Raw genomic sequence first — 27,032 nt, forward strand, 5'->3', positions numbered from 1 at the left:
ACCTGAAGCAAATTCATTCCCCACAGAGCAAACTCCTGAGTGTTAAATAGTACTCAGGATTTTGCTGAGGAGAAACAGGATGCAAAGTCCACGGGTACGATACGATGCAATGCTTATGCATAACTTAAAACTGCAAGTCACTCAAAAACAGAGTCAAACACATCCATTTTTGGCAAAAGCAAAAAAAGAATAAGGCTGAAATGAGCAAAAATGTCATCTATAAAACAGTTGGGAAACAAAAACCATAACTGCAAGAGCAACTGAACTGCAGAAGGAATGATTTTATCCTAAAAAGGAAGACGGCCCGATGTAAGCTTGATGTGTAGCAGCCTTTAGGGCAATATGCACATACGTTTTTTTTCCTATGGAGGTTTTACTCAGGTCTTTTCCATCTGAACCAGCATTTAACCAATCGCCTTATCACCTTATCACAATTGAATAAGATGTATTCAATCATACAGTATCTGTTGAATTTATCCTACCCAAACCCATTCCCAAATCACGGTTAGTCTTGTGCCCATCTTAGTGTAACTTATCTGGGGCCCATTGACCATATTCACATGGCAGCCATTTTGCTCTTACGTCATACTCCAGAGGGGTGGGAAACCCATGGGGTAAAGGTTTTCACGGGTCCAAAATGACAGACCCGAACAGTAATGCATCCGAACAGTAAAAGGACCCGTTCCTTTTCAAAACAAAATGTGCGTACTGCATACTGTACAACAGTTAGATCCGCTCTGAAGCAACTCGCTGGCATGCAGCTCAAATTTAACTCCCTTATTTCGTGCTAGTATAATCTGATCCTACTGTAGGTCAGCCTAATCATTACACAAGTAACAGCCCTTCAAGTGTTTCTCTCCTGATCAGCGCTGATCATGGGACTTCTCGGATCCACTCGGGTATTACACAATGATGAACAGAACCAGGACCCGTGGTAACAGAATGGGAACAGACCTGGACCCAGTAGACTATAGTCAAACATGAAACTGAACCATACAGGTCTCAGGTATCATCTTGAGTTTATAGATTGGCTATAGATCGTATAAATCAGTATTTCTTTGCCTATATGTCAGTCCGCAGCCCTCCCTTCTTTCCTTCTCATCTCTTCCACCATGCCTTCCCTATACGCCGACCAGACAGTCCCTTTCCCCTGCCTCACCTTGTCATCCTGTGAGTCAGGCTGTAGAAGGCTGTGCTGCTGGATAGCCATGGGCGGAGGCAGCGGTACGGAGTCGGCACCCTCCTCGCCCTCCTCCTCTCCACAGCTCTGCATGCCCGACGAGCTGGATTTGGACAAGGTGCCGCTGGACAGACCCTCGTTACGGACCCTCTGCAACGAGACACATGCACGGTGATGGAGCGAGGAGATGCGAGTCAGTTGAGGTAGGGTGCAGAGAGACGGTGTGTGTGTGTGTGTGTGTGTGTGTGTGTGTGTGTTTAAGTCACAGAGAGAAAGTCCTTACACAGTTTCTGTAAACTATTTCCATACTTTTTAAAAACCTCTTTGAGACTAGTGTTTTTACTAACTAGACCTAAGACGACCTGAAAATAATTAAATACATTTTCCACATTCTCCACAACTATATGTACCGTGTAGTACAATATATATGTTACATCTCTCTCTCTCTCTCTCTCTCTATCTATCCCCGTCGTGGCAGATATGACGATACTAAAATGTATGGTGCTTCAATAATGATAATAAAAATAATGGCTTCAATTTATATCGCCAATCGCCTCATTACTGCTGTCAGACAGCTCTCTGTAAGGACAGGGGTCAGTCTGTTTTATTCCTGTTTGTCTTATTTGCAGCTGTGTCCTATACACCTGTTGGTAGCTTGCCAGCGGTAGTATTTATAAGCTCAGCAAGATCATGTAGAAATAACCATTTATGGACCGGTCCACCAACCAAACTCCATCTATTTGTATCATCCTGCTGTGCATAAAGGGGACTTGTGAACTGTATTTAAGAGACTTGCCTGCATGCTGCTAATAGCTCCTATTAATTGCTTGATGACAGCTTTTTGTGGAAGTCCCTGTTTGTGTGAGTTATGAGATTTCCACTACATCCCTCTGCCCTCCCTATACACGTTGCCTCTGTTTTACTGGATGTGATTGCTGCACCCACCTCCTCCACGGTCTCGTCCTGGGGCGTGGCGGCGCTGTCATCAGAGTCCTTCTGAGAGCCCAGCGTCACAGCGTCACCGCTCTTCCTCACCTCGCGACTCTTCTTGTGCTTGTGAGCCAGTTTCTTCACGTGGCCATCCGCCTTACCGCTGCTGAGCCGCCGCACCGGACTGGTCAGCCACTTGCGTAAGGTGTTGCCTGGCAACAAGACGAGGAAAAACGGGCACCTCGTTAGTATTAAACTCAAGTCGTTCTCTGGGGTCCCCAGGACTTGTGTCTCTAGAGCAGAGGTTCTCAAACTTTTTAATTTCAAGGACTCCCAGTTTGATGAGCATTAGGACACAGACCCCCATTTGATACCATTTACCATCTCTGGGACCCCAATCTACACAGTAAATCCAGGTTCCTGGACCCCAGTTTGAGAACCACTGGTCTAGAGGAATTAGGGCTGAAATTATACTATAAAATATATTTTATAATGATTCATCGTGAAATTAAATGTTAGCAAGTGATTAATAATATGTACGATTTACATCTTCTACCAAAATATTGATGCTCAGCTTTGATCCATATTATAAAAGGAAAAGTTATGATTTTGACTGCTGGATAAGAATATTCAGCAATTTAAAGACTGGGTTATACATTAGACAATACATTAGTTACAGCCTTAAGGGAACACAGGGCTACAGAGTTGGGTCAGAGGTGTGTACCCGGTCGTTTGGGTCCAGGTGAGGTGTGGGATCCCATGCCATGTCCAGGCTGCAGGGTGGCAGAGGACCCTGGCAGGATGGAGTCATTACTGCACACTGACAGAGTGTCTGACAGAGGTAGAGAAAGAGAGAAGGCATTTAGAGAGCATGAAAGAGAAAGATCACTTTACACTACAAGTTCAAAGTTCCAGTTTGTCATTTGCATGACATTGGGGCTGCAACTGTCAATTATTTTCTTAACAATTATTCTATCAGTTACTTTTTTGATTATTCGAATAATCGAGAAGCGTGTTTTTGTCTCCGCCGGAGGCGGAGAGTATGTTTTCGCTTCGTCCCGCTGTGTCCCCCCCCCTAGCCAAGCTAACATTGGTCAAGCTCTACGTGACACGTGACAATATGTTGACACCAATGCTTTTGATTGGCTAGAGGGACGCATGACGAAATGAAATCCTATAAATAGGTGTGTCACTTCAAAAAGCCATTTATGTTCTTTGAAGTGAGGTAAGACAGGATCAATCAGTCTTGATTGGAACAGTACCTTCCAGTACAAATCACCCGTCCGTGCGTGTGTGTGTCCCTCTGAGAACACCTAACATTGGTCAGTTTCACGTGACATCACAATATGTAATATAAATATATAAATACAGTAGTTTTACCCTACTGTATCTCATTAGATACAGTAGATACATGTTCTATTTTAAGTAAGAATTAGAACATTCCAAGAGAACTATGGTTAAAGATAGGGTAAGTGATTTCATTTGATTAAAATAGCACGGGTCTGCTGGCGGAGACTTGTGCTCCGAGGAGCACATTTTCTAGTTTAATATACTACACCGCGGCCCTCACACCGCCGATCCGACCAATATGCCCATATATAGAGATCTCTGTATCCGTCAATCCTTGTCCCTGTTATGCCCAAATATGGAGATCGCTGATGTCATCAGTATACGCCCATATATGGTCATGCCCCCTTTCGTGCCCATATATGGAGCTGATTTAGCTTGCGCCTGATTGATTATTTTCAATAGATTAAATTGATTAGTTCTATTAACTGTTGCACCCCTATATGACATAACTGAGATATAATACACACTTTGGAATCCCACCTCCTACTGCATCTACACATCACCCAGTGTTCTCAGTTCCTGTCTACCTTTATGGTTGAAGATGCCCTCCATCTCCATAGACGAGCGAGAGTGGGCGATGCAGAGCATGGCGCAGGGCACCAGGCCCTCGTGGGCGGGCGAGCGGTCCGTGGTGCGGACCAGGCACCAGTCGGGCTTGTCGTGGCAGCGCTCCAGCACCTCCACCGTCTGGCCGCGGCGCACCGTCAGCTCGTTGCTGTTGCCCGCCATGAAGTCATGGATGACCACCGTCAGCTCACAGCCGCCCGACAGCTGTCATGCAGAGAGAGAGAGACATTAAGAGGCTGGATGGGGAGATAATTCTGCACCCTTTGTTTAAAATCTAGTATTTTATAAACATTTTGAGGCCCTTACTATGGAGTCATTAGTATATACATTTGCGTAATGTACTGTATAAATATACAACTCAACATTAACATTTTCTTGTGTAGTTTCAAGACAGGACATCAGTTTGAACAAAAAATTTTGAATCAAAATTCAATAGCAAAACTTGAGCAGGTGTACCTGCAGCCAGTGTGCAGTATAGAGTATCCATAAGCTCTCACTCTGGTGAGGTGTGTTCTCACTGTGTCACTGTCCAGTGTGTGTGTGTATGTGTGTTCTCACCTTGTCACTGTCCAGTGTGTGTGTGTGCGTGCGTGCGCTCTCACCTTGTCACTGTCCAGTGTGTTTTGTGAGGTGCGGGAGGCCAGTGAGATGGTGTCTGGTTGACTGCTGCCGTCACCCTGACTGTCCAGATCCTCTCCATCCCTGCAGGTCACACACATAGTGTCAGAGTGTGTGTTTATGATCCATCATAAAGTATGTTTGTTGTGAGTGAGCATGTTGGTGTGCGCCGGTACACAAGTGTATGTGTTGGTGTGTGAACGTGTGTGCATGATAGTGTCTGCCAGTGCACGTGTAATAGAATAGAAACTGTGTTGATTCCCGAGGGCAAAATGGATACCAAAGTTTCTCTCATCAAGTAAAACAAACATGAAAAGGCAATAAGTAATAACAATAAAATAATATTGCACCACGTCTATATGCCTACATTGCATCTCAAATTGATTAATGCCCACTAGGCATTAAAATGTTTAATGGCGCCGGCAGGAATTATCGAGTAACCCTGCCTGAAACCTAATATCTCCCTTCGCAAGGGGGGAGGGGATTATCTATAGAATGAGCAGTAGATGCTTGATTTTCCACGCGGGAGACACAGATTCGAACCTTAGCTGTACACGTACCTGCGGCCCTTGTGGTGCTTGGCGGTGGTTGCCTTGGGGATGTGAATGGGCTCCTTGAGTGCTCCTCTCAGATGTATCGTTCTCTCCTGGATCACCTCCCTGATGTGCTTGATCCAGTCCTGTTTGTTCTCTATGCTCGACGCCTGCCATTGGCCGACAGCGAGTGGGAGGGTGGGATAGGGTCAAGGGGTCAAAGGTTAGAGCAGTCTCTGGGAGTGACCTTTCTTTGAACTTTTAAAATGTTTGTCTGTCAGTGTTTTGTCAGAAGTCTGGAGTCACTTCACCTCGGCTTCTCCTACCTCGACCGAACTCTGAGTGAAAAGTAGATCTGTGGAAACATTTTACTGCTTCCAACTACCCAGTCTTTAAAGTAATGTTGAACTTTGTAAGAAGGTTGGGTTATATAGCTACTCTAGTCCAAATATTGTCCACCATCTTTATCTGTTGGTTCTGTGCCCTGTGAGCAAGGAACCGGAAGTAGCGATCCCTTTCACTCTCATTGCATGGTCAAACAGCTCTCAAAATCACACTTTTAGCATAAAGAAACAAGTCCTGGTACTTCCCCCGAACTTCAATATAATTTTAACATAGAATTCAGGCGTAGGAGATGCTGAGAGATGAAGCTCATCCAGACTGCTGTGTAGGGGGTAAATTAAGTACTCACCATGGCTCCATGTTTGCATCCCTGACTTAGCTTTGGTTAAAATATAGAATAGAGAATTTCACTGGATTGGTTTTTTGAAAAGTTTACATATTATTATTCTTACACGGTGACGAAATGGTTTGACATGGTAGACGTGACAACACCGAGGGTCCCCAATGACAGTTTGGTCAAGTCAAAACGTGCAGCACATTGTAATGGATGAGCTGTGCGTGTGCATGTGTGAACATATACTGTACTGTTAGTAATAAGACAGAATCCATTTACAATGCACACAGCACGTCATTACTTGTTGTTAGTGGTTAGTTTGGTAAACCTTAACCAATATGTACATGTATACTGCAGTTGTGGAAAATGGTCTGAATTAAGACATGTTAGGATTTGGCCATTTGGCAACATGCTTTTCCATCGGCTGACACCATATCTTTCTGCTTTTACACAGAAAAACCCATGAACCAAATGTAAGGTTGGAGTGGTGATTAAAATACTGTACAGTACATTAATTCTAACACATGACACAACAAAAATACAATAAATCTTTCTTTCTACTTGTGGAAGACTAGTCAAACAATTACAGGGTGGATTTTGTTGGTGGTGGTAGGTGTGGGGTTCTGGTAGCCTGGCATTGCCAGACTGATCACGTGGCATTCACTCACAAGTTCCTCCACGGAGGAACTTGTGAGTGAACTTGTGATCAGTCTGGCAATGCCAAGGTAGAGTTCTGGGGCACTGAGAGGTTAAAGTGGGTGGTCAGCAGCGTTGGTGCGTGTTAGCCCACAGAAAGGGATCAGAGATACAAACATATCCACAGCAAACAGCCCCACGTAAATGGTCAGCTTCTGTGTTAACACACGGAGCACAGCTAAAGCACACCAGGTGACAGTACAGACCAGAACAGACAGAGGGCAGTAGAGAGAGACAGAGACAAGTATGGTCAGTGCTGACCAGAACAGACGGACAGAAACAAGAGAGACGGAGAGATGGACGAAGATAAAGGACAGTGGAGAAAAATAGAGTGGGTGGAGGAAGCGGTGGATACCGAAAGCTTTAACCGCCATCTGGAAGGTGGCTTCATGCACTCAAAACAAGAATCAGAGAGAGGCAGAGCAAGAGTGTTTGAGGACAGCAGCACCGTAAGAGGTTTAGAAGTGACAACAGGAATAGGGGTGCAACAGTTAATGGAACTAATGAATTGAATCGATTATGAAAAATAATCGATTTTAAAATTATTCGATTTGGGGTTTGAGGTAATCAATTTCAATTAAGAAATTGTGCAAAGAGCAGATCTACAGGCCCAAAGTATAAAATAGGGCTTTAAGTGCTTAATCAGACAAATCGATTTAGACACGTTTTCAAGTCAAATCGTTGATATATAAACACGCTTTCGATTATTCAAAATAGTAATCGATAGAATAATCGCTACGGAAATCCTGGATAGTTGCAGCCCCTAGAAGTGACAGCAGGAAGAGAGGAAGAAGAAAAAGAAGAAAGCTTAGAAGGAATATGACGCGGAAAGAGAAACGTACCTTGAGCACAATCTTGTTGTCCGAGGTTGGCGTGCGTCCCACCCAGAGAGCAAACTTACAGGGGTCTCCCTCAACGTGCTCCGTGACCCCCAACTCTGACGTCTGGATGGACAGAGGAGAGAGGTGGAGAGGGGATGGTTATGTGATGCCGTCATCAGAAATGGTCAGAGACTCAGCATCGACAGGACATATGTAGTCGTAAGATCGTGATGTGATGTAAGTGCTGTTCTTTCCTAGTTTTATCCACAAGCTAACAATGCCATTTTTGATCATTTGATATTATCGTCACAATATCGACAGAGGTATTTGGTCAAAAATACCATAACATTTGATTTTGTCCATTGACGGAATTAAAGACAGCTACAGTGCACATGAACTTTACATTTAAGGTGTTAATCGTTTGTTTAGGTTTGTAATTATAGCAAACAAAGACAAAAAAAAACTATTATTATTATTGACCATCTTAAAGCATCCAAAAACTGGAAATGAAAGGCTTTTCAGGACTTACAAATAGTTTGCTCTTGTAGATGTACTTGCTCCTGCCATTGGAATCTTTGACCTCCTTGCTGAAGATTAGTGACATCTCAAAGAGGAAGAGGTGGCGCTCTCTGCCCTTGCGGATCAGAGTCTTGGGGTCCCACACTTGGAAGGACTCCTGGAGAATCAGCTCACCCTGTGATTCAATGTTCTCATCGAAACCTGGGGACAACGGGGAAGGGGTGGGGATGATTTTACAAAACTGATACCAAAACACTTGGACTTCACTCACTGAGGACCTGCTTAATAAAAAAGGTACAGATTTCAGGGCTATAGACCAAAACAAGGGCTTTAGATGCACTTATCAATGTCATTTCAAAGGTCCAATATCCAAGAGGAGTGAAGCAGAGGTGGGACCATAGAGGAGTCAACAGTCTGTTCGTCTGCCAAACATATGGACCGAGTTATTGCTTGATGCTAATGTTAATGCTTCAACTTGACAACAGGTCAGCGCTCTGCGCTAAAAACAAGATGTAGGCACTTTTGTTTTACAGGTCTCTGGTGGACAGATGGCCTATGAAAGATTGCATGAGGAAGTGTGTACGTACAGTATATCTATAACCTGAAATGAAATTATTGGACATAAATGATACATTTTGACCAAACCGATCTCTGAAGATCACAACAACATAAAGTGTTACTTTCTTTCAGGGTGTGGTGTGCATGCGTGCGTGCCTGCGTACGTTCATGTGTGTGTGCCTGCGTACGTTCATGTGTGTGTGCCTGCGGCTCACCTTCCAGCATGGACAGATGCATGGCGTCATTGGCTCTCTTGGGAACGCTGAGCATCACCTCCAGCCCGTCCTTGATCTCTCCCTTCCCCTCCTCACAGCACGTCAATAGCTCCTACATGCGCACACAACCAGAAACCATGACAACAAGAACCATGGGGATAACATCCACAGAGACCAGATTGTGCTGTAGTGTGCTAGTGTCCTTGTACAATGCGTTTACCTTTAGCAGGAGCTGGTACTTGGTGATTCTCTGCACAGGCTTGATCAGATACGATGAAATGGAGTTGGCCAGTCGGTGCCTCTGTTGGATTTCCTGTTAACGTGGATGAAGACACACACAGTGCTGTGACCGTAGACATAATAAATTCAATGTCGCCACCATATTGGCAGGGGGCAACTTGTCATAACTCACAACTCTGAGTTGTACATAAGTACCTGACACTAAAACATTTACTCACGTCAAAGTAGGGTCCAGCGTGCTCTAGGATGAGCTGGGTGGAGTCTGGTTTGTTTTTACAGTAGTTCACATACATCTGGAACTTGTCAGCCTACAGAAGAGAGAGAGAGATGGCTTATCAATCGTCTCACTATGACAATGAATGGCTTTTCAGGGTGCAGCTCTCCCTTTTCTCCTTAAATGTATCTCACAATTCGGCCTTTTCTTCGCGCAATATCTATCAGAATCTGTCAAATCAGAATTATTTTCCTGTGATAGAAAATAAAAACAAACAGGTGGGGGGGGGGGGGGGGTGGAACAAAAAAACGGGACCTCCCTTTGAAAAATACTCTTTTAGTTAACAACACTTACCCATGTCACAAAGCAATGCCCCACATCCTCTGGTAACTGCTCATATTTCTCCAGCTCTTTAAGAAAGATGCTATTGATAGAACAAAACAACAGAGACAAAAGGTCAGCACTTTCAGAAACAAAATAGTTCTTTGAATTATTTAAATTTACTAGAAAAAAACAAATCATGATGGCATCTACATTAAATAAGAAAGTAATACATTAAATTATAAATACTATTGTAGGGGCTGATTTATGCAGTCACAGTTCAGTTGGAAAACTAATTGGGCTGCGGGATGGGTGTGATGGCACACCTGTTGTGCATCAATCCAATCAATGCACACAGGATAAATCAGCCATCCCTACACATGGTCAAGGGCTGTCTCCCAAATTCATCACTAAAATTGGAAAAACACTTTATCTAGATTTATTTTCTAGCTTTTCCTAGTCAATGTTTCTGAAGTACATAGATCATGCCATCACTTTCATCAACCGACGGACATGATCACATACTGAACATTACTGTCAGTACTTAATACCCCAGACAATAGTACATGGAGAGATAGAGCATCTTTAATCTCAATAACATACATCGCTGTAGCACTTCACACAAGCTTAAAGCTTAATTTATAATCCATCACATGACTGTGTCACTAAAAGAACAGATTTTCAAGCTAAAATGGCTTGAAAATCTGTTCTTTTCAGGCAAACGACACCATTGTTCTACAGAGCATCAGTTAGGCTTCAGGGCTTACTTATGGTGAAACTCGTAGAGATCCTGCATGTTTCCAAAGATGATGTGCTCTTTGTTGATGATCCCTGGAGGAATCTCCTCCACTCCACTGGTCATCTCCCATAGGTACGTCTAGATGGAGGCAAGAATGCACAACAAGAAAGATTGTATTATTAAAGGTATCATCATATGAGAATGAGATGGCCGTATAATCATCATGATTAGATAATAACCATCCCATATCAATCCTCTGACTTTCAGATTATGAATGTTTTTTTGTACAGAAGTTTGACAATTGTTTTAGGGGCAAAAACTCACCCGACCAACCATGAATTAATTCATAACGCTGACATTTGGAGCTGACTGAGTTTTAATGGGACCGCACAGGCGTTTCAATTAATTTCGTGCACTTGCATATTATTCACACTCCACTGGGTGTGAAAAGGGTGTGAACAGTTTGGCAAAAAAAATCTGATTACTGCTATATATCTCTCTCTTTATCCTTTTACTACCAATTGAGTCATTATGGCAATACCCAATATTCCCCACACACGTGTAGTCCCCGTCACTGCTGACCTCTACAGTTGGTCATGTGGGAGGATGTTCTCTGATACACATGGAGTCTCCTCTCCAGTCTCTTATTTTTACTTGACAACGAGAAGGACGGGAGGACGTAACGTATGTGGAGGAACACGCACACTCTATCCCTTCCAGTTCTGATTCCCCACTGAACGGATGTCCCGACCAACCTGTGGGAGTCGCTAGTGCAGCGACAGAGATCGCTCTCCAACACAGCCAAATGTGTTTGTTGGAACACAGCGCACATGAAAACAAATACATGCGTTTTCATGCTGTGATGCTGTCTAAAGCTGAAAAGCACAGTACCCATCAGGCCAAGTGGGGATGCCCTCTTGAAAGAGCGGTTAAGCTTGGTATCACGTGCGGGGAGACCCGTGTTCGAATTCCGGGTAGGACTGCAGGTTTAAATGAACACTGGGGGACTTTACTGTGTGTCTGTACTTACGTCCATGCACTCCCGCAGGTCACGCACGTAGGTTTTCTCCGTCTGAATCAGCTCCGCCATGATGAACCTAGGAACACACACACACACACACACAAACACACTCACGATTAACCACTTTCAACCTGGCGTCCTTATTTATGCCATGCTGAATTACAATAATCAAGTTAATCACACACTGTACATCAAAAGCAGAGAGACAGTGCAGTGCCTCAAGAAACTAGGATCCCAGGTAAACCAAGAACCCACAGTAGCATCAGTCTAAACAACTAGACTATAGGATACCAGGTAATCAATGAACCTAGCATCTGTTTAAATAGCATGCAATATAAATTACAACAAGTCATTATGGGAGAACATTTAAAAAATAGCCGATCTACAAGTGGATGTGGATCTGCTATTTCTGCCACGCGTCACTATCGCACCGTGGCGTATAGAATAGATGGTCATATCCGTCTCATTCAACATCCCACTGCACAATGTGATTGATGTCCGTGCCAGTAGCTCCCTTACAGCCTGTCTGCTCCCTCCATTTACACTGATGAATAATGAAAGACTTTTGGGCCATAAAACATGGTCATAAACCAGACATGAATTATGAAAGAAACCATGTGTATGATTTGTGTTTCACATATAATATTAAGACGCAGTCTGCCCCCCTCCCCCACCCCCGGTGTACTGCATACAGTACGTTCATGTGCACTGTTAGTTCAGTTGATTGGTTCTTATGCTGACGCAGCCCCTCCACAAAACAGAGGTCAAAGGTTGAAGTACAGATTTGTGAAGGTGGACAGATGGAGGACATCAGAGCGCTCATTTGTTCTGCATGTGCACCTGCATTCATATTTAAAGTGTATCCTTTAAGGTCATATTGATTACATATTTTTGTAAACGAATAATAATTATAATTAAAAAGCAATCCACATAGCCTTGGGTGTGGAATAATGCATCACACTGTGACATCATAATTATCCCAAATTATTGTTTTTGTTAACCTGCTGACAGCCGCCATTATCCATGTGCTTCCATTTTTGTTGGGAAGGTAACGTGTAATGCAACGTTACTGCTTGGAGGCAGCCAGTACATTACCATGTTGCATACTGTATAATTGCTGCTTTACAGATGCGAGTCAGGGAATTAAGAACCCTTATGCAACAGAGGTGCTGTGAGTGGAACATCTAGTAGCTGAAAGTTGTCTATTGCACTTTTAATCTGTTCACTTGAACATTTCGTTAGTGCTCTTAACTAATAAAACTCCTCTAATCCAATGAACATGCACGCGGACCATCCGTCTGACCACTTAATTTAACTGTTAAGTGGTGAGATAGGTTACGCGAACACTTTTGAGATTTTCAAGTGGGCCCTTTTCCAGAAACGGTTGAGAAACGTTTAGCTGTGAGGAAGTATATGTACGTACTCCTTCCTGCGGGCTGACTTGCGCTTCTCCTCGTTGAGTTCGTGGGCGGCGTCCCGTAGCTTGACCTCTGTCCCGGGCGCAGTGGCCGGGATGATGTCCAACTGTAGGTCCTTACTCTGAGAGAGACGCAGACATGTAGATGAGATGAGATCATTTATTTTGCATCCACACACACACACACACACACACACACACACACTCTCTCCCTCTCTCTCTAGTACACTCACAGCCTTGTTGGAGTCTGAGGAGATGCCCAGGGCCTTCTCCAGACTGGACCGGTACTTGTCCATGCGCAGGGAGAAGTCTCTGTATCGCTTGTCCACCGCCGTCACCCACTTCTTGATCTCAACGGCGTGACTGTGGCCCTTGTCACAGAACCCATCAGCCAGCTGGATCAACAGCTTCACACGCTCTTTGGTTTGCTGAGAGACAGACAGAGGAAAAAGGGTTTGTTCAGAAAGGAGAGAATGTTGCTAATACATTGAATGGTGGGGTGTGTGTGTGTGCGTGTGCGTGTGTGTGTGTGTGTGGGGGGAGGTGTTTGAGACCGACCTTGGCTGTGATGTGGAAGTCTTCGTGCTCTTTGAGCAGCTCCTGTGTGTGATGGATGCTGGAGCCGGTGGAGGTGTGTGTGGACAGGTAGAACTCCCCTGTGTCATGGATCCACTCCAGGGCCTGAGCACACAAACAAGTTTGCATTAACAGGGCGAAGACAACAGGACAAGAGTGCATGGTAGCAGGTATGAGCGAAATAATAACTAAGCAATTGTGTACGTATATGTGAGTGAGGGCCTGCAACAAAAATAGCCGACATACAAGCTCACAATGTGGCCTGTCGCGAAGCATTGTGAGCTTGTAGATCAGCTATTTACGGTGCGGGACACCATCATACGACAAGTAAGTATGAATCAGACGTGGGTCATAAAGTGTACAGGAGTGTGTGTATGTGCGTGTTTGTACCTGTTTGGCGCTGCGTTCAAACACCACATACTGCTGACACTGGTCCAGGCGTCGTTTCCTCATGGTCCAGAAGTGGAGAACACGGTTCTCTCTCTGCAGGAGCTCATTCAGAATGTCTAAACACAACAGGAACACAATTAAAATAAAATTAAGAACACACACGTGTGCACATATGGACAAAATGGCAACGATAACAAGCCAATGTCCCGTTCTCGCTTTCTTTAGAGTTCTGTCACTCAATGCTGTAAAAACACCAATACGTTCAAACTACTGTAAGACTTTTACATAAACAAAGGCTTGCATTTTCTCACGTCAGCTTATGTTTGCAAGTGACAAAATGCCCGTGGTGGACAAAGTACTCAACCCCAGTCAAAGTATAGCATACTGGAGTACTTGCCTTTTAAAATGCTTAAGTATTCAAAAGCCTGTTTTGGCTGATACTCACTCTTGACCTGCTGTTCAGGAGCTTTGACGTGGCTCAGCATGCCCGGCATGTTGACGCTGTTCCTGTGCATGTACTTGAGGAAGACATCTGCATTTCTTCTGGCTAGAGTACAGGCCTGACAGAAACACACAGTTATTTTTTGGGCTATATTCTTGACAACAAACTGACGGGTGAAAGAAATTGCATCAAAAGTGATCAAGAAAGTCAATCAAAGAACAAGGTTTTTGGGCACAAATGTAGAACAAACATTCTCATTCTACTACTCTGCCACCAAAATGTGGAATGGCCTGACACCATCCATTAAAAGGTTGTGTAACACTGGTTTCTTTCAAAATTGGCCTGAAAAAACATCTATCAGGAGACCACAAGGGGAGGTAAATGTAAATTTCCAATCTCTATTGTACATATAGTGTTAGTATTTGCTGATGACATAATTGACTGATTAAGTATTCAATCAATCAATCAACTGAGAAAAAAGTGCATGTTAACTGTGTGTGTTCGTGTGTGTGTGTGTGTGTGTGTGTGTGTGTGTGTGTGTGTGTGTGTGTGTGTGTGTGTGTGTTCATACTTTGAGGAAGGCCTCCTTCTGCTCCAGGTGTTTGCTGATCATGGGGGTGACGTGGTCCGTCTCACAGTTGGGTCCCAGTTTGTCCGCTCCGCCGCACCAGTCCTCCTCCCTCTTATACTCCTGCTCCAGGCTCTCCAGCACACTGCACACCTTCAGGAGAACACACACACAGAGTAGACTACGTCACCCACAATGCAACTCAATTCATTCATTCTAAGCTCCCCAAACCTCAATTGACCCTTTGTCAAGTCCTGCCCCATTTCGCGCCCATTGGTTGCCGTTGCTTGGTTGTACAAAAGTCCTCTCTCTTCATCCCCTACCATTGAAAAAAAAATGTTTGTCTGTTGCCTCTTATTGATATTTAATCTATTAAATTAAATCTTATTTCAAACTTGGCCTCAGTAAAAAGGAACATCTCAGGTGCAGTAATAGTGACTGGGCATAACGTGTTTTTTTGCCCCCGAAAACTGGATATGTCATGAGTTTTTTGCAAACTCAGCATAAACAACCAAAAGCAGGAGGAACTAGTGCGGAACAGGGCGTAAAGGAACCTTCTGGTTGGTCGGTAAGGGACCAATCAGAAGGCTGACAATGGGTCAATTCTGCAGTCTTGAAAGATTATTTTTCGTTTCTTCTTTATTTAGGTAGGACAGTGGGCCAGGAAGAGACAGGAAGTCCACAGCAGAGAGTGAGAGGGACACATAACACCGGGCTCCACCCGGTATCGAACCTAGGAAGTTCGATTACTGTTATGTGATCAATGCACCATCCGATCAGCTACTGGGGCGTCTCGCAATGTGCAGGTCTCATTTGTGTCTACTCTCTCTCAGTGACAATGTATTTCAAGCTAACGTAAGCTACAGCTTTTCTCTTCCTGGAACACTAGCATTGTGGGGTAACAGCAAGGTCCAAGCTCTCATCGTCATTTGGTTAGAATACAAAATACAACAGGGAATGAGGGAATGAAAATAAGAATATATACATGAAAATATCAGAGCATTTGAGAGAACTGGGCTACGTGTGACTCTAAACAATGTTGGTCAGAACAATATTTCAAATACAAAAAAACGGAAGGATTACAACAACAAATAGTGCAGTGGGACAAAAAGATTTATGGATGGTCCAGTCTGCGGGATAGCCTTCTTGGCCACAGGCCAGTGTACTAAGGGAGCTGGGAGGTCCACCAAATTGGATTCAGCCACAGTGTTGTTGTAGTCCTGTTGTCACTACAACTATAACTGTTTTCTCTTAATTTAGTGGAAACAAAAACAGTAACTAGAACTGTATCTCGTGCCAGTTCTGTTTGGGATTATTCAGTTTTTTCTTGTGCAACCCAAAAGGGCTATAATTTCTGCTTTGTCACATAACACTACTTTGTACGATTCTGCTTTGCCAAAACATCAGCATAAAAGAGCTAGTCAGTCATGAGCAGCGTTGGGTAACGTTACCAGATTACTGCATTTAAAAAGTCAACCATTACACTAAAGTATTACCTGCTGAGAAAAGTAACTTTTGCGTTACCGACCATTTAAACCCCAGTTCAAATGATTATACTATGATTATTTGGGGGGGGGGGGGGTCCCCAGTTCAAATATGATTATTTTGGGGGGTCACGGCCTGAAAAAGGTTGTAGAAGACCACAAGCCTACCTGTTCAGAGGTCTTGTAGAAGGCCACGGAGGCGTTGACCAGCTTGAGGCGGTCCTCCATCTTCAACATGAGCTGCTGCCAGTGCGAGGCCACGCTCTCAGCGCAGTCCCTGATCAGGTCCATGTCGTAGTGGTTGGCCTGCAGCAGGGCCTCCGCTTTCTGCTGCACCTGCAGAGCGCTCTGGTGGGTTTTCTACACGGATAAGGGTGGGGATAGAGGGGCAGGAGAGGAGAGGGATTAAATGGATGCCATCGAGTGAAAACCACATAACTCCTATTTTGTGACTCAAAACCAGCTGCAAGGTTCTAAACACACATCTAGATTTCATAACATATCGTCGCTGTTGGGGTGGAAACCTCGTACGTACAAAACCGTTACTATAAAGGAAATGGAAAAAAATAACCTGTGTTCCAGTGGATCTAATGTAGTTATTATTTAGTAGCAAGTTCTTATTCACATCTTTCATTGGTTAAATCTTCATAAAACTAACAGACAAAATTAAACAGTCACTCTCACTTTCAAAATCTTGCAAATATAGCAAAAATTGCCGGCTCACAGATCTGCTCTTTTCTCTACTTTTATGCAACACTTTTGTAAAACGAAGTAGGGAATTTACGAAAAAACATAAAAAGTTTAAATATGGAGATACAAGGTTTCTACCCGACAGCAAAGAACTACTCATTGGTAATAAAAAAAACATAATACAAACTACTACACAGTGTGCGCCCCAGAGAACAGAAACGCAGTCTCACCTCGATGGCGTGCTGGAACTGCTCGTGCTCTCTCTGGAGCTGCTCAGCCTCCTGGAGCGAGCTGGCTGTGATCAGACCGGCGTTCAGCATCGACTCGCCGTTGCGAATCCAACCCAGCACCTACGTAGACACACAGGACGGATAGGAATATTAATATGTTAAGCGTTTTACCATTTTGTGGAATCATGCAGACAATCCCTACCGCACGACGCAGCAATGTAAGAAATGGGATGTTAAATTAAAAAGGATGTGTAGTGAAAACTATACACCAGAATTGTTTGAGTACACCTGTAATGTAGGCGTGTTAAACATGCACTCAAGCGATTCTTGTCCACTGTTGTCTGCAGTTCTTTCTTTCAGCCTGAAGGTGGTGCAGACGTTCGGTACTAAGAATGCCTATTGTTGCATGTGTGCCTGTTTGTGTGTAAATGTGTGCATGTGCTTCTTCAACCTCGTCCTAAAGGTGGCACAGACGAACGTGTCGGTGCTACGTTTCGCATGCATGTGTTGCATGTGCATGCTTCTTGCCTACTGTATACACGTTGCACAATGAGTGTCTTCTACCTGTTTGACTTCAGCCTGGAGGTGTCTCAGTTGGACGCACTGCTCCAGGTGCCTGCGGTGCTGCTCTGCAGCCAGGTCCAGCTCCTGCTGCTTTTCGTGGAGGAACTCCAGCAGGTCTTGAACCCGCGTGGCCATGTCCACGTCCCTGTCGCACAGCAGCTCCACACCTGTTGCGGGGAGAGGAGGAGGAAGAGGGAAAGGTGATTGAGGAAGTCTGATTCGAAATACATTTTTGTAGGTGGGAGCACAGTTTAAGCACAATGCATACTACACCTGAACAGGAGAAATAAGTTCGGTTCGGCTGGCCCAAAACTACAATATGACGTCATTCAGAGCTTTGGATGGGCGGTCTCAGAACTGATTTCAGGTGTTCTGCACATCTGAGATGTTTTGACTAGCCAAACTAGTTCGGCTACTGTTATTGGTCAGACGTTCAAGCTAGGTGGACGTGATATAAATGTATTTAGTTTTGTTTCCACATTCAGCCCAGCTTGATTCTGTCAGCAGTGAAGTGAGTGAAAAGAAGCAATAGTTTGGAAGAGACATGAGACATCTTCCAGGACTTTTCTTTTTTTACATTAATGTTTGTATATCAATGTGATATTATCAATAAAATCTTAGTGTTTTGCCAATTATAGGGGGGCCTACTTGCAATATCCTCACGACCCACAGGTTGGGAATCACAGCCCTAGGAGACATTACTTCTCTGCGGTGAGTCAACAGTGTTTGGAGCGCATCGCTCAGGGGACACTTAACCAGGCGACACGAATCCTGGAGGAGCCGAGGAGTTTTTTTTTAAATGTTTAGCGAGACTCACCGGAGGCCTGGACCTCGTTGACGTACTGCAGCAGCTCCTGTCCTTGGTGGATGACGTCGAAGGTGAGGTTGTTCATGGTGAGGGCCTTGTCGGCGTGGTGCTGCAGCCTCTGCTCGGCCAGCGTCAGGTCCTCCGTGTCGAACTCGCCCATCTGACCCGTCAGCTCCTCGTTCCACGACTCCAGATCCGAGATGATCTAGAGGAGGCAAGCAATGCAGCGCGTTTGAAAACAACGTTCCTCTGTTTTGTGAACATACTGTACATTAGCACTGTGTATGTTAAGTTAACAGCTCAGTGGCCTTGTGGTTAAGAGTGTCGGCCCTGAGATTAGGAGGTCAGGGGTCATACCAAAGACTATAATGGTAGCTAATGCCTCCCTGCTCGGAACTCAGCATCAAGGTTTGGATTGGGGGTAAGTACCTGTGACATACTGTACTAGTGTCATGAACAGGGGGTTTACTTGTTCATCAAGCTACCTCACTCTATGGAAACAGGCGATAGACTCCTGAAATATTGGCCACATGGCTCGGGAACAGTTGGTTCCCAAGTAGACTTACTTTACTGTAAATATTATGTGTTTATTTAGTTCATTTATTGTATTTGTGAAAAAGTCATACAGGTTATGAACACAAGATTTCTAAAGATGTAAAGTAGCCACTTCTGAGGATGTAGCACAAGTTCAAAGTAATAACATAATCTAAAGATGATGTATTTATGGTCAAAGAGCTGTCATTTCACACACAGTTCCCGCCCCAGAGGCGCAGGGACAGGACACTCACGTCGATGGCGTCCCTCTCAAAGATGCGGAGCTGAAGGAAGAGCTCCAGTTTGATCTTCCTCTCCTGGAAGAGTTCCTCCATCTGGGCCTGAGCTTCATCCAGCTGCTGCAGGACGCTCTCGATGTGGTTGATGGAGCTGTTGTGAGGAGTCTTGTTGCTGGAGATGGCAGAGTCCCTGACAGACACAAACAAACAAACTATAAATTAAATAAGAACTAAAGCCAATCTGTTTATCTGTCAGGCAGATTTTCACTGGGTTTCTGTTGATCGTGACAGGTGCATAGGAGCATGTGTGCACTCACAAATGAACACACACACGTGCACACTTAAGAGAGGAGATCAACACGTGTGTGTGTGTGTGTTAGATAGATAGGAAGCAAATACACTGGAGGTCATATAGATACTGATTAGACATGGCAGATTTATCAGCAGGACTAAAGTACTTTCACGCACGCACACACACACACACACACACACACACACACACACCCACCCACACACAATCAGTCAATCAAACACACATACTCATACACAAGGTGTTAAGTGTTTCCCTAAGGGAAGCTGTAACACAAATTAGACACGTTATTATTATGAAACAAAACTTATGTAAGAGAGAAAGAGAGCGAGAACGAGAGAGAGATAGAGAGATACGGATGGAGAGAAGAGTCTCTATGGTATAAAAATAGAGTTGGTGAAGTCAGGGTCAAAAAGGTCAACTATGTGCACCTCTCTAGCACCCTCTCTATCCCTCCCACCCTCTTTCGCTCCATCCATCCCTCCGTCTTTCTCTCTCGCTGCTTAAACCTTACAATCCTTCCCTCCTACTCATGCCATCGGCCCACTCTCTCTGTGCAAGCTTTTCTGTTTATCTCTCTCTCGTTTTTCTCATTTAGAGCAGCCAATTATCCCTCCCCCCTTTTCTTGGAAATGTAGTCATTATGCCAATATCCCAAATTCCCCGTACACTTGTTGTAGGTGTAGTCACTGATTTTATTCCTCCTACTTGTTCACCTGCCGGTGAGGAGCTTCACTGGAAGCATGCAGTGTGAGCGGGTGAAACACCTTACCACCCCAGCTCAACACCCCCTGATGACAGGCACCCATCTGACCACTTATCACTGGACTTTTATTATAGCTGTAGCAGATTCGTCTGGTTTCCAGGCTAGTGTTAAAGTTGCAGTTCACACATCCAAACTTGGTCAGAAATATAAATGTTTGATCAATAATGCCCCAGTCAAGTATTTCACCCAAAAAACATCTATAAAAGGAGTTCTATAGCACCTTGAACTTGGCTCTGCCTGTGCCCTCATTAACAATTCCAGGATGTATTAATTAGGCCTTTATGCCACGCCTGCAGGAACAACCCCTTATGAATTTGCTAATGCAACAAGTGTCACATCCCACACCTGCTTTCACAGAGAGGGCGGTCTTAAGGCCAGTTTTGGGGGTAAAAATACATATAATGCTTTAGACAAAAGCAGAGTGCCAAAAACCACCAGGAGTTTTCATAGATAAGCTTCAAAAACACTAAAAACTAAAAAAAAACATGATTTTGGGTGGAGTCGGTCTATAAGTGGTCAGTTGGGTGTGAACAGTTTCAAGATTTTCAAGTGGGCCCTGATCCAGAAAAGGTTGAGAACCACTGCGTTAAAATCTAGCACACAGCCCAGCGTACCTGAGCTGCTGGATGAGGTCCTCGCCCTCCTTGATGACGTTGACGGTCACCTGCAGCGTGGTCTGCTGCTGCTGGCCAAAGCGCTTGATCAGGTCCTGAACGGCCTCCACCGACTCGGCGTAAACGTCGTCCAACAGCTCCTTCTGGAGCTCCTCCAACCACGTCCATAGCTGGAGGGAGGAGGAGTAGGAGGAGGTGGAGGGTCCAAGAAGAGGGAGAGATGTTTGGACAAAGGTTATTAGATCAATTCTAAAAGGTAGGGCAACAGATGAGGGACAATTTCAGATTTCATTTTTTTATAGTAAAGACCGAAAAATTTAATTCCCTCCGGACATCGTGACCGATTAAAAACCCATGGCAATTTATTATTATCACTGTCTGCCAATCAGACACATTTCAAAAGCTCTCTTGCTCTCTCTATTGCGCGTGCTCTAACATCGGAGAACCTTTCACAACAGAGCCGCTTCGTTTCACAGGAGTACTGTGAAGTAGTGTGCAACTGTCATGAACATATTTCATCAATATACAAAGTTGTATTACCACAAATCAACAACAATGCACACGCATTTGAAGATCATCAGAGTCAACATCTGTCCATATCAGCGTCAGGTCGCGTAACATGCAGGTTAAGCCAGGAAGATGGAATGCACTCACGGCCCCAACCCGTAAACAAACATTACCACTTGAATTGAAATTATTTATGAGGAGCTTGTACAAGATCACCACAAAAGCTTATTCAACTTTCCCAAAGTTGCATCTAACAGGTGCATGGACGCACTCGCGACATATAATTATGTCACCATACGACCATACCTGTGAGTAGTCTAGATTTGTATTCATTGCAGGCGAGATGAACCAATCAACTTTATGAAAGATTTGCGCAGACCCGGCTTTTATTGCTCATTCTTCTTAAGAACATGTGCTACTATGAAACTAATGATGCAACATATATTGCCGAGAAATCATTACGCACGCTGCCATGGACACAACCTTCGCGACTGTAGACTTTTAAGATTTATCCCCTTAAGATGAAGCTGTACAACTTTTCTTTACATTCAAAGCACTTTCGGTCCCAAATATAATGCTTTAACTGTTGTTATTGGCTACATTTATGTACCTGATTGTCATTCATGCATTAAAAAATGATTATGCAAGATCATAAAAAACATCAGTTGTTGACTACAGTCAAGATGGAAATGAAAGTGCTCCATAACTGCTGAAAAAGCAGTTCTCCAGTTATTACGAATCATGACGTCACTAGTGGAGGAAGCTGCTATTTGCACGTAGTGTACTTACTGTACTTTATTGTCCAGTAAATGCACATTGTAAATTATTGCATTCAAAACCCAGCTACATTTGCTTTAACATACAAGATACAATATGACTCTATACTGGATGATTTCTGAATGTTGGAATGGGACCGATTTAGGTGTTCAAACAGCGATTTAAAAAAATGTATATAAACTAAATCTGTTTCCCTGTCTTCAACTGAAATATAAATTAAAACTAGACTTTCGAAAAATACTAAAACTAACTTATAAATAATTGGGTACCAAACTAAAATAAAACAATATACATAAAATGTATTTAGTTTTAGTCAATATCAATTTGGTGAAAAATCATGAGGATACATTGGTGCATATTATGTTATGTACTGTATGTTACATATACTGAGACTGGGGTGTCTAAATTGCCTTCACAAAGTGTTGTGTTTGCATTGTAATATCTATTCTGAACTTCTTAAATCTTACCCTTGACAAATACCACCTATATTAAGATAAAAACTCAAACTGAAAATCATGAAAACTAAACTAAAACATTTTTAAACGATAAATACTGGAAACTAACCAATATTAAACTGACTTCAACAAAATGATAATAACTAAATAAAACTTAATGAAAAATACAAACTACAATAACTAGTATTTTCAAATTGCCAATGAATTGTACACTGTTGACTTCTTGCAAACGTATTCCATCATGTTCCAGTCTTTAACAATACTTGATTAATGTTCCTAAAACTGCGTTAGATAAAGTCAAAGTCCAGTCAAGTTTGTGCGTAAACACATCTACACGCCCCTGCTGTTTATCCAGCCTGCCTTACCTCCTTGACGTGCGTGTGGAAGGCGACGGACATGTCGAGGAGAACCTTGCGCTGCTCCACCCGGCGCACAAAGTCCTGGATGCGGTCTTCCAGCTGGTGGGCGGCCTGGTAGATCTCCTCCGGGTCGCACTCCCCCGTCTGGGCCAGCTGCTCTGCTGCCTCCAGCAACTTGTCTGCATTAGTGTATGTGTTCTACAACCAGAGAGAGAGAGAGGGGAGAGAGAGAGGGAGAGACAGACAGAGAGAGAGGGAGAGACAGAAAGAGAGGGAGAGAGGTGGTTTACCACTTAAATCCTATATGCTTCGTTGAGGGGTCTATTTCCAAGTCTCCTCTTGCAGCTTGTTTTTCTGCAATTTGTTTGCCCCAGAACTGGGATGCCTGGGTTCATGTGGTTAAAACATCTATATAATTCACATACACTGAAAAAGAAAGGAGAACAGAAAGTGAGGACCGAGAGTGGAGAGTGGAAACAGGATATGATGGCACTGATGGAACGATAAATAGATCACACCCAACAGATGGATATACTGAGATATATTTTGTCAAGCTCATAAAAACAAAATAAAAAAAAACAAGGTACTGTGTAATTCAAGTACAAACTTAGCAGCAAGTAAGAAAAAGTGAAAAAGTGATCAAGTGTGTGCCAGTGTGTATAGTATGATGTGTAGAGGGGTTTGAACAACCTTATATTGTAGGTGTGCAAAAAAACATATCAATGTATTAAGACAAATTAGAATTGGAAAAGGATTTACAGAATATACCTACAGAGTATATACATGGTGGAAAAAAACATTAAATATTGTGCTGTACTGTAGCAATTCTTAGCATGCGAAAGACATGTAAGAAAAACAATGTACCTGGGCAACTTCCTCAAAATCTTCATGGCGTTTCTGGAGAGCTCTGGCTCGATGCAGGGACTTGCCCACACCGGTGTGTTTACTGAGGAAGGCCTCGCCATGGTTTTCAATCCAGTCCAACACCTGTTTGTATATGCACACACAAAATAAACATTCACACAGTGAAACAAACAGGGGGTCCCAGGACAATAAGGCACCACAAGGGGGAGCTCTAATGTTCAGAGATGCGGTAGTACACTACAACTGATTATTATTATAGCAGTTCAACGGTATATAAAATAAATTACAGCAGTTATAAGAAAAGAGGCTACACATAATATCCTTGTTTATCAAAGGCAAAGTGCTTTATTGATTTTCTGATAATCCTCATTTATTAGAAAACTGTATATTAACTCGACACCACAGAAACGGTCTACTGTATGGAAGTAGTGAATATTGGTAACACAGTTTTAAAACTAGCAGTTGTAGGTGTGAAATCAATCAAGACTGTGCAACTACATGGCCTATTTCTTGCCTAAAATGTATAACTCATTTACAAACATGCTGTCAGAGACAAGCATCCTGTGTCTGCAATTCTCCTCCCCGTCTGTGAGCTCTACTGCCGGGAACAGACGCTGGCTTTAAGCCGCTAGGAGCACCGTAGCTCTAGCTTATTTACGAGGGTGTCACTAAGACCTCGGACACACCCATTTTCAGTGGTGCAAAGTTTACATTTACTCAAGTACTGTACTTTGAGGTATTTTTTACTTTACTGGAGTATTTCAAATTTTCTGTACTTTTACTTCTATTCCACTACATCTCGGAGGCAAATATACTTTTACTCCACTACAATTATTTGAAAACTTTAGTTACTTTGTAGATTTTGATTACTATTACAAAACATACATTACCACATCAACTCTGTGTACATTTTGGCCATTTGAAAATAGCCGATCTACAAGCTCACAATGCGCCGCATTCTGAGCTTCTAGCTATAGCTCTGCTATTTTCAAAAGATTTGTATACATTTTATTTTAAAACTTGTGAAATGGGACTTTCTGCATAATGAGTACTTTCTACTTTTGGTACTTTAAGTACATTTTGATGCAAATACTTTTGTACTTTTACTCAAGTAAATTTTGAAGAGTATTTCTACATTGCAGTATTTATACTTTTACTTAAGTAAAAAATGTTAGTACTTTTTCCACCACTGCCCATTTTATTGCATTTAATGAATGTCCGCGCTATGGAATTTCACTCACAGCTGCTGTGTGTGAATTCAGCGTTATTATATGTGTCTGTGTGTTTGTGTGTTTGTGTGTTCACGCGCACATACAGACCTGCTGAACGTCCTGTTGGAAGACACAGAGCTGGAGACGCTGGTGCAGGCGGACCTTGCGATGCTGCCAGATGTTCTCCAGCTGCCTCTGGTGGTGCAGCACCTCGTGGATGATGTCCAGGACGTGGTGCACCGCCTTGGAGTAGTTGGCCGACGCCGTCAGCGAGTCGGCGGCGCCCGGGGTCAGCGGTCTCTGCAGCTTGTCCAGCAGGGCTTTGCCGTCCTGGCTCACCTGCATAAAGCAGGTGGTCATGTTACTTCAATAACTTTCAACCTGGCTGCCTATTTTGGGCATGTCATCATAGGCTAAAAGTTTGAATTTTTTTAAACAAATTCAATTTTTTTTATTTCTTAAAAAAAGAAGAAAAAAAACTCACTCAACACGTTGTGAGCTTGTAGATCGGTAACTTTCACTGTTAAAAAAAAACTTGAAAATCCAATACGGGATTCGAAACCAGGTCCCCCGCACGAGTGCCGAAATTTCTCCTGTTGAGCTATAGCGGAAAGCTTGCTTGGGAAGGCGAGATATTTCCCTTTCTATTTCATGCAATACCTCTTGTTAACCAGTAGGTGTCCTATCCTACCACGGGATCTTAATGTCTCAAGAGGAGAGTAGGGAGATGACCACGGTTCTTTTAGTTAAATCGTACAGGCGGTTAAAATAACGTTTTATTCACTTTAAATAAATTATGGATAGCATCTTAAAGTGGCTAACGACACAAACAAAAAAAAACATGATACAAGAGGAGATTTTGTCACATAGTTACGTATGCAAAAGCAAGGGATGAAGGCAAGGGAGATCATGTATTAAAGGTTTCTTATTTTTAGGGCAGCTGTAGCTTAGTGGGTAGAGAGGCCATCTGGTAACCAGAAGTTCACTGGTTTGCCTCCTGGCCCGCCCATATCTAAGTGTCGGACAACTTCACCCATTTTCAAACTATCTTCATATAATTGGTTCTCACTAATGCTGATAATAATGGTAAAAAATATCTACTCGGTCTGTGTCTCAGAGGAGTGGACAGTTCAGAAACCCGCCTACCATCATCTAATTATTGTTAGGCAGGTGTTTTCCCCCTCATTTTTTTCATTTTTTGTTAACGCGAGAACAATGGCTTCCATTATAGCATGTTAACTTTCACAGGAATAGAAAGCCTGCAGTTTCTATTAGCTTGGATTCCCCATCGATCTAATTATATGAAGATAGGTTGAAAATGGGTGACGTCGTTCTTTAACCTCCTCCCGAGCACTCATCGTGACCATCTGAGCAGCCATCAGCTGGGTGAAACTGAAAACTGAATTACCCCTGCGGGATTAACGAAGGTCTCCCCTCCCCTTCCTTAGTTTATGAGTTGTTTGATTGTAATACCTCGGAATAAGCAGCAGTGATGTGTTCATATAGGCCTTGGTGGTGGTGGATCGCGTCTTCTAAGTCTTGAAGTTCCGAGGGCAAGTCCACCTCTCCGCACGCTTTACACCACGAGTCCACGTTACTCATGTACTGGAAGGACACACACACACACACACACACACACACACACACACACACACACACAATTAGTGACATGCACAAAGCAATTCACTAAACATGAAAAATCCATTCCAGTGAGTCATAGGTTAGTCATACACAGCATATACTACAGTATAATTAACTCCCTGAGCGACATTCTGCAACTGTTTACTATTAGCTGCTTTCAACCATGCATAATGGTCCCAGGGAGGGACCACAGATGCAAATTAGCTACATAGCAAACTCTGTTGCACTGTTGGATAAACAAATAAATGAAAAAAATAATGTCATCATTTCAACTCCACAAACTGCTGCGGAGAAGTATTCCTCCTGCATGGGAGAAGAGACCCTTAATTAACATGTGGCGAGTTCATATACTGTACTATTCTCTATCCAGCTAATAACCCCCCCCAAC

At 43.4% G+C, this 27,032-nt stretch overlaps 1 protein-coding gene across 5 annotated transcripts in view; it reads right to left on the bottom strand.

Moving 5' to 3' along the window:
* Positions 1 to 27,032, bottom strand: part of LOC308095899 (triple functional domain protein) — a gene marked incomplete at its 3' end in the record, with an annotated part of 100,707 nt that overhangs the window by 21,408 nt on the left and 52,267 nt on the right. For 3 of the 5 annotated variants that reach the window (XM_080443041.1, XM_080443040.1, XM_080443039.1), the window contains exons 11-41: positions 26,477 to 26,608; positions 25,112 to 25,342; positions 23,793 to 23,915; positions 22,935 to 23,126; positions 20,831 to 21,000; positions 19,156 to 19,330; positions 18,377 to 18,572; positions 17,560 to 17,726; positions 16,996 to 17,115; positions 16,244 to 16,435; positions 14,595 to 14,744; positions 14,027 to 14,141; positions 13,582 to 13,697; positions 13,174 to 13,296; positions 12,849 to 13,043; positions 12,622 to 12,737; positions 11,208 to 11,274; positions 10,206 to 10,315; positions 9,472 to 9,541; positions 9,122 to 9,211; positions 8,884 to 8,976; positions 8,664 to 8,775; positions 7,901 to 8,091; positions 7,393 to 7,494; positions 5,870 to 5,899; positions 5,206 to 5,348; positions 4,630 to 4,729; positions 3,988 to 4,231; positions 2,835 to 2,942; positions 2,126 to 2,322; positions 1,160 to 1,330 (exon numbers count right to left, since the gene is read on the bottom strand). In XM_080443041.1, the coding sequence (XP_080299167.1) occupies positions 1,160 to 1,330; positions 2,126 to 2,322; positions 2,835 to 2,942; positions 3,988 to 4,231; positions 4,630 to 4,729; positions 5,206 to 5,348; positions 5,870 to 5,899; positions 7,393 to 7,494; positions 7,901 to 8,091; positions 8,664 to 8,775; positions 8,884 to 8,976; positions 9,122 to 9,211; positions 9,472 to 9,541; positions 10,206 to 10,315; positions 11,208 to 11,274; positions 12,622 to 12,737; positions 12,849 to 13,043; positions 13,174 to 13,296; positions 13,582 to 13,697; positions 14,027 to 14,141; positions 14,595 to 14,744; positions 16,244 to 16,435; positions 16,996 to 17,115; positions 17,560 to 17,726; positions 18,377 to 18,572; positions 19,156 to 19,330; positions 20,831 to 21,000; positions 22,935 to 23,126; positions 23,793 to 23,915; positions 25,112 to 25,342; positions 26,477 to 26,608 (4,341 nt within the window). The remainder of the gene's footprint in view (positions 1 to 1,159; positions 1,331 to 2,125; positions 2,323 to 2,834; positions 2,943 to 3,987; positions 4,232 to 4,629; positions 4,730 to 5,205; positions 5,349 to 5,869; positions 5,900 to 7,392; positions 7,495 to 7,900; positions 8,092 to 8,663; positions 8,776 to 8,883; positions 8,977 to 9,121; positions 9,212 to 9,471; positions 9,542 to 10,205; positions 10,316 to 11,207; positions 11,275 to 12,621; positions 12,738 to 12,848; positions 13,044 to 13,173; positions 13,297 to 13,581; positions 13,698 to 14,026; positions 14,142 to 14,594; positions 14,745 to 16,243; positions 16,436 to 16,995; positions 17,116 to 17,559; positions 17,727 to 18,376; positions 18,573 to 19,155; positions 19,331 to 20,830; positions 21,001 to 22,934; positions 23,127 to 23,792; positions 23,916 to 25,111; positions 25,343 to 26,476; positions 26,609 to 27,032) is intronic. The other 2 variants (XM_080443042.1, XM_080443043.1) reach the window with 1 other exon arrangement.

This window comes from Gymnoscopelus braueri, assembly GCF_963280865.1.
Source record: "Gymnoscopelus braueri genome assembly, chromosome: 11".
NCBI classification, from domain to species: domain Eukaryota; kingdom Metazoa; phylum Chordata; class Actinopteri; order Myctophiformes; family Myctophidae; genus Gymnoscopelus; species Gymnoscopelus braueri.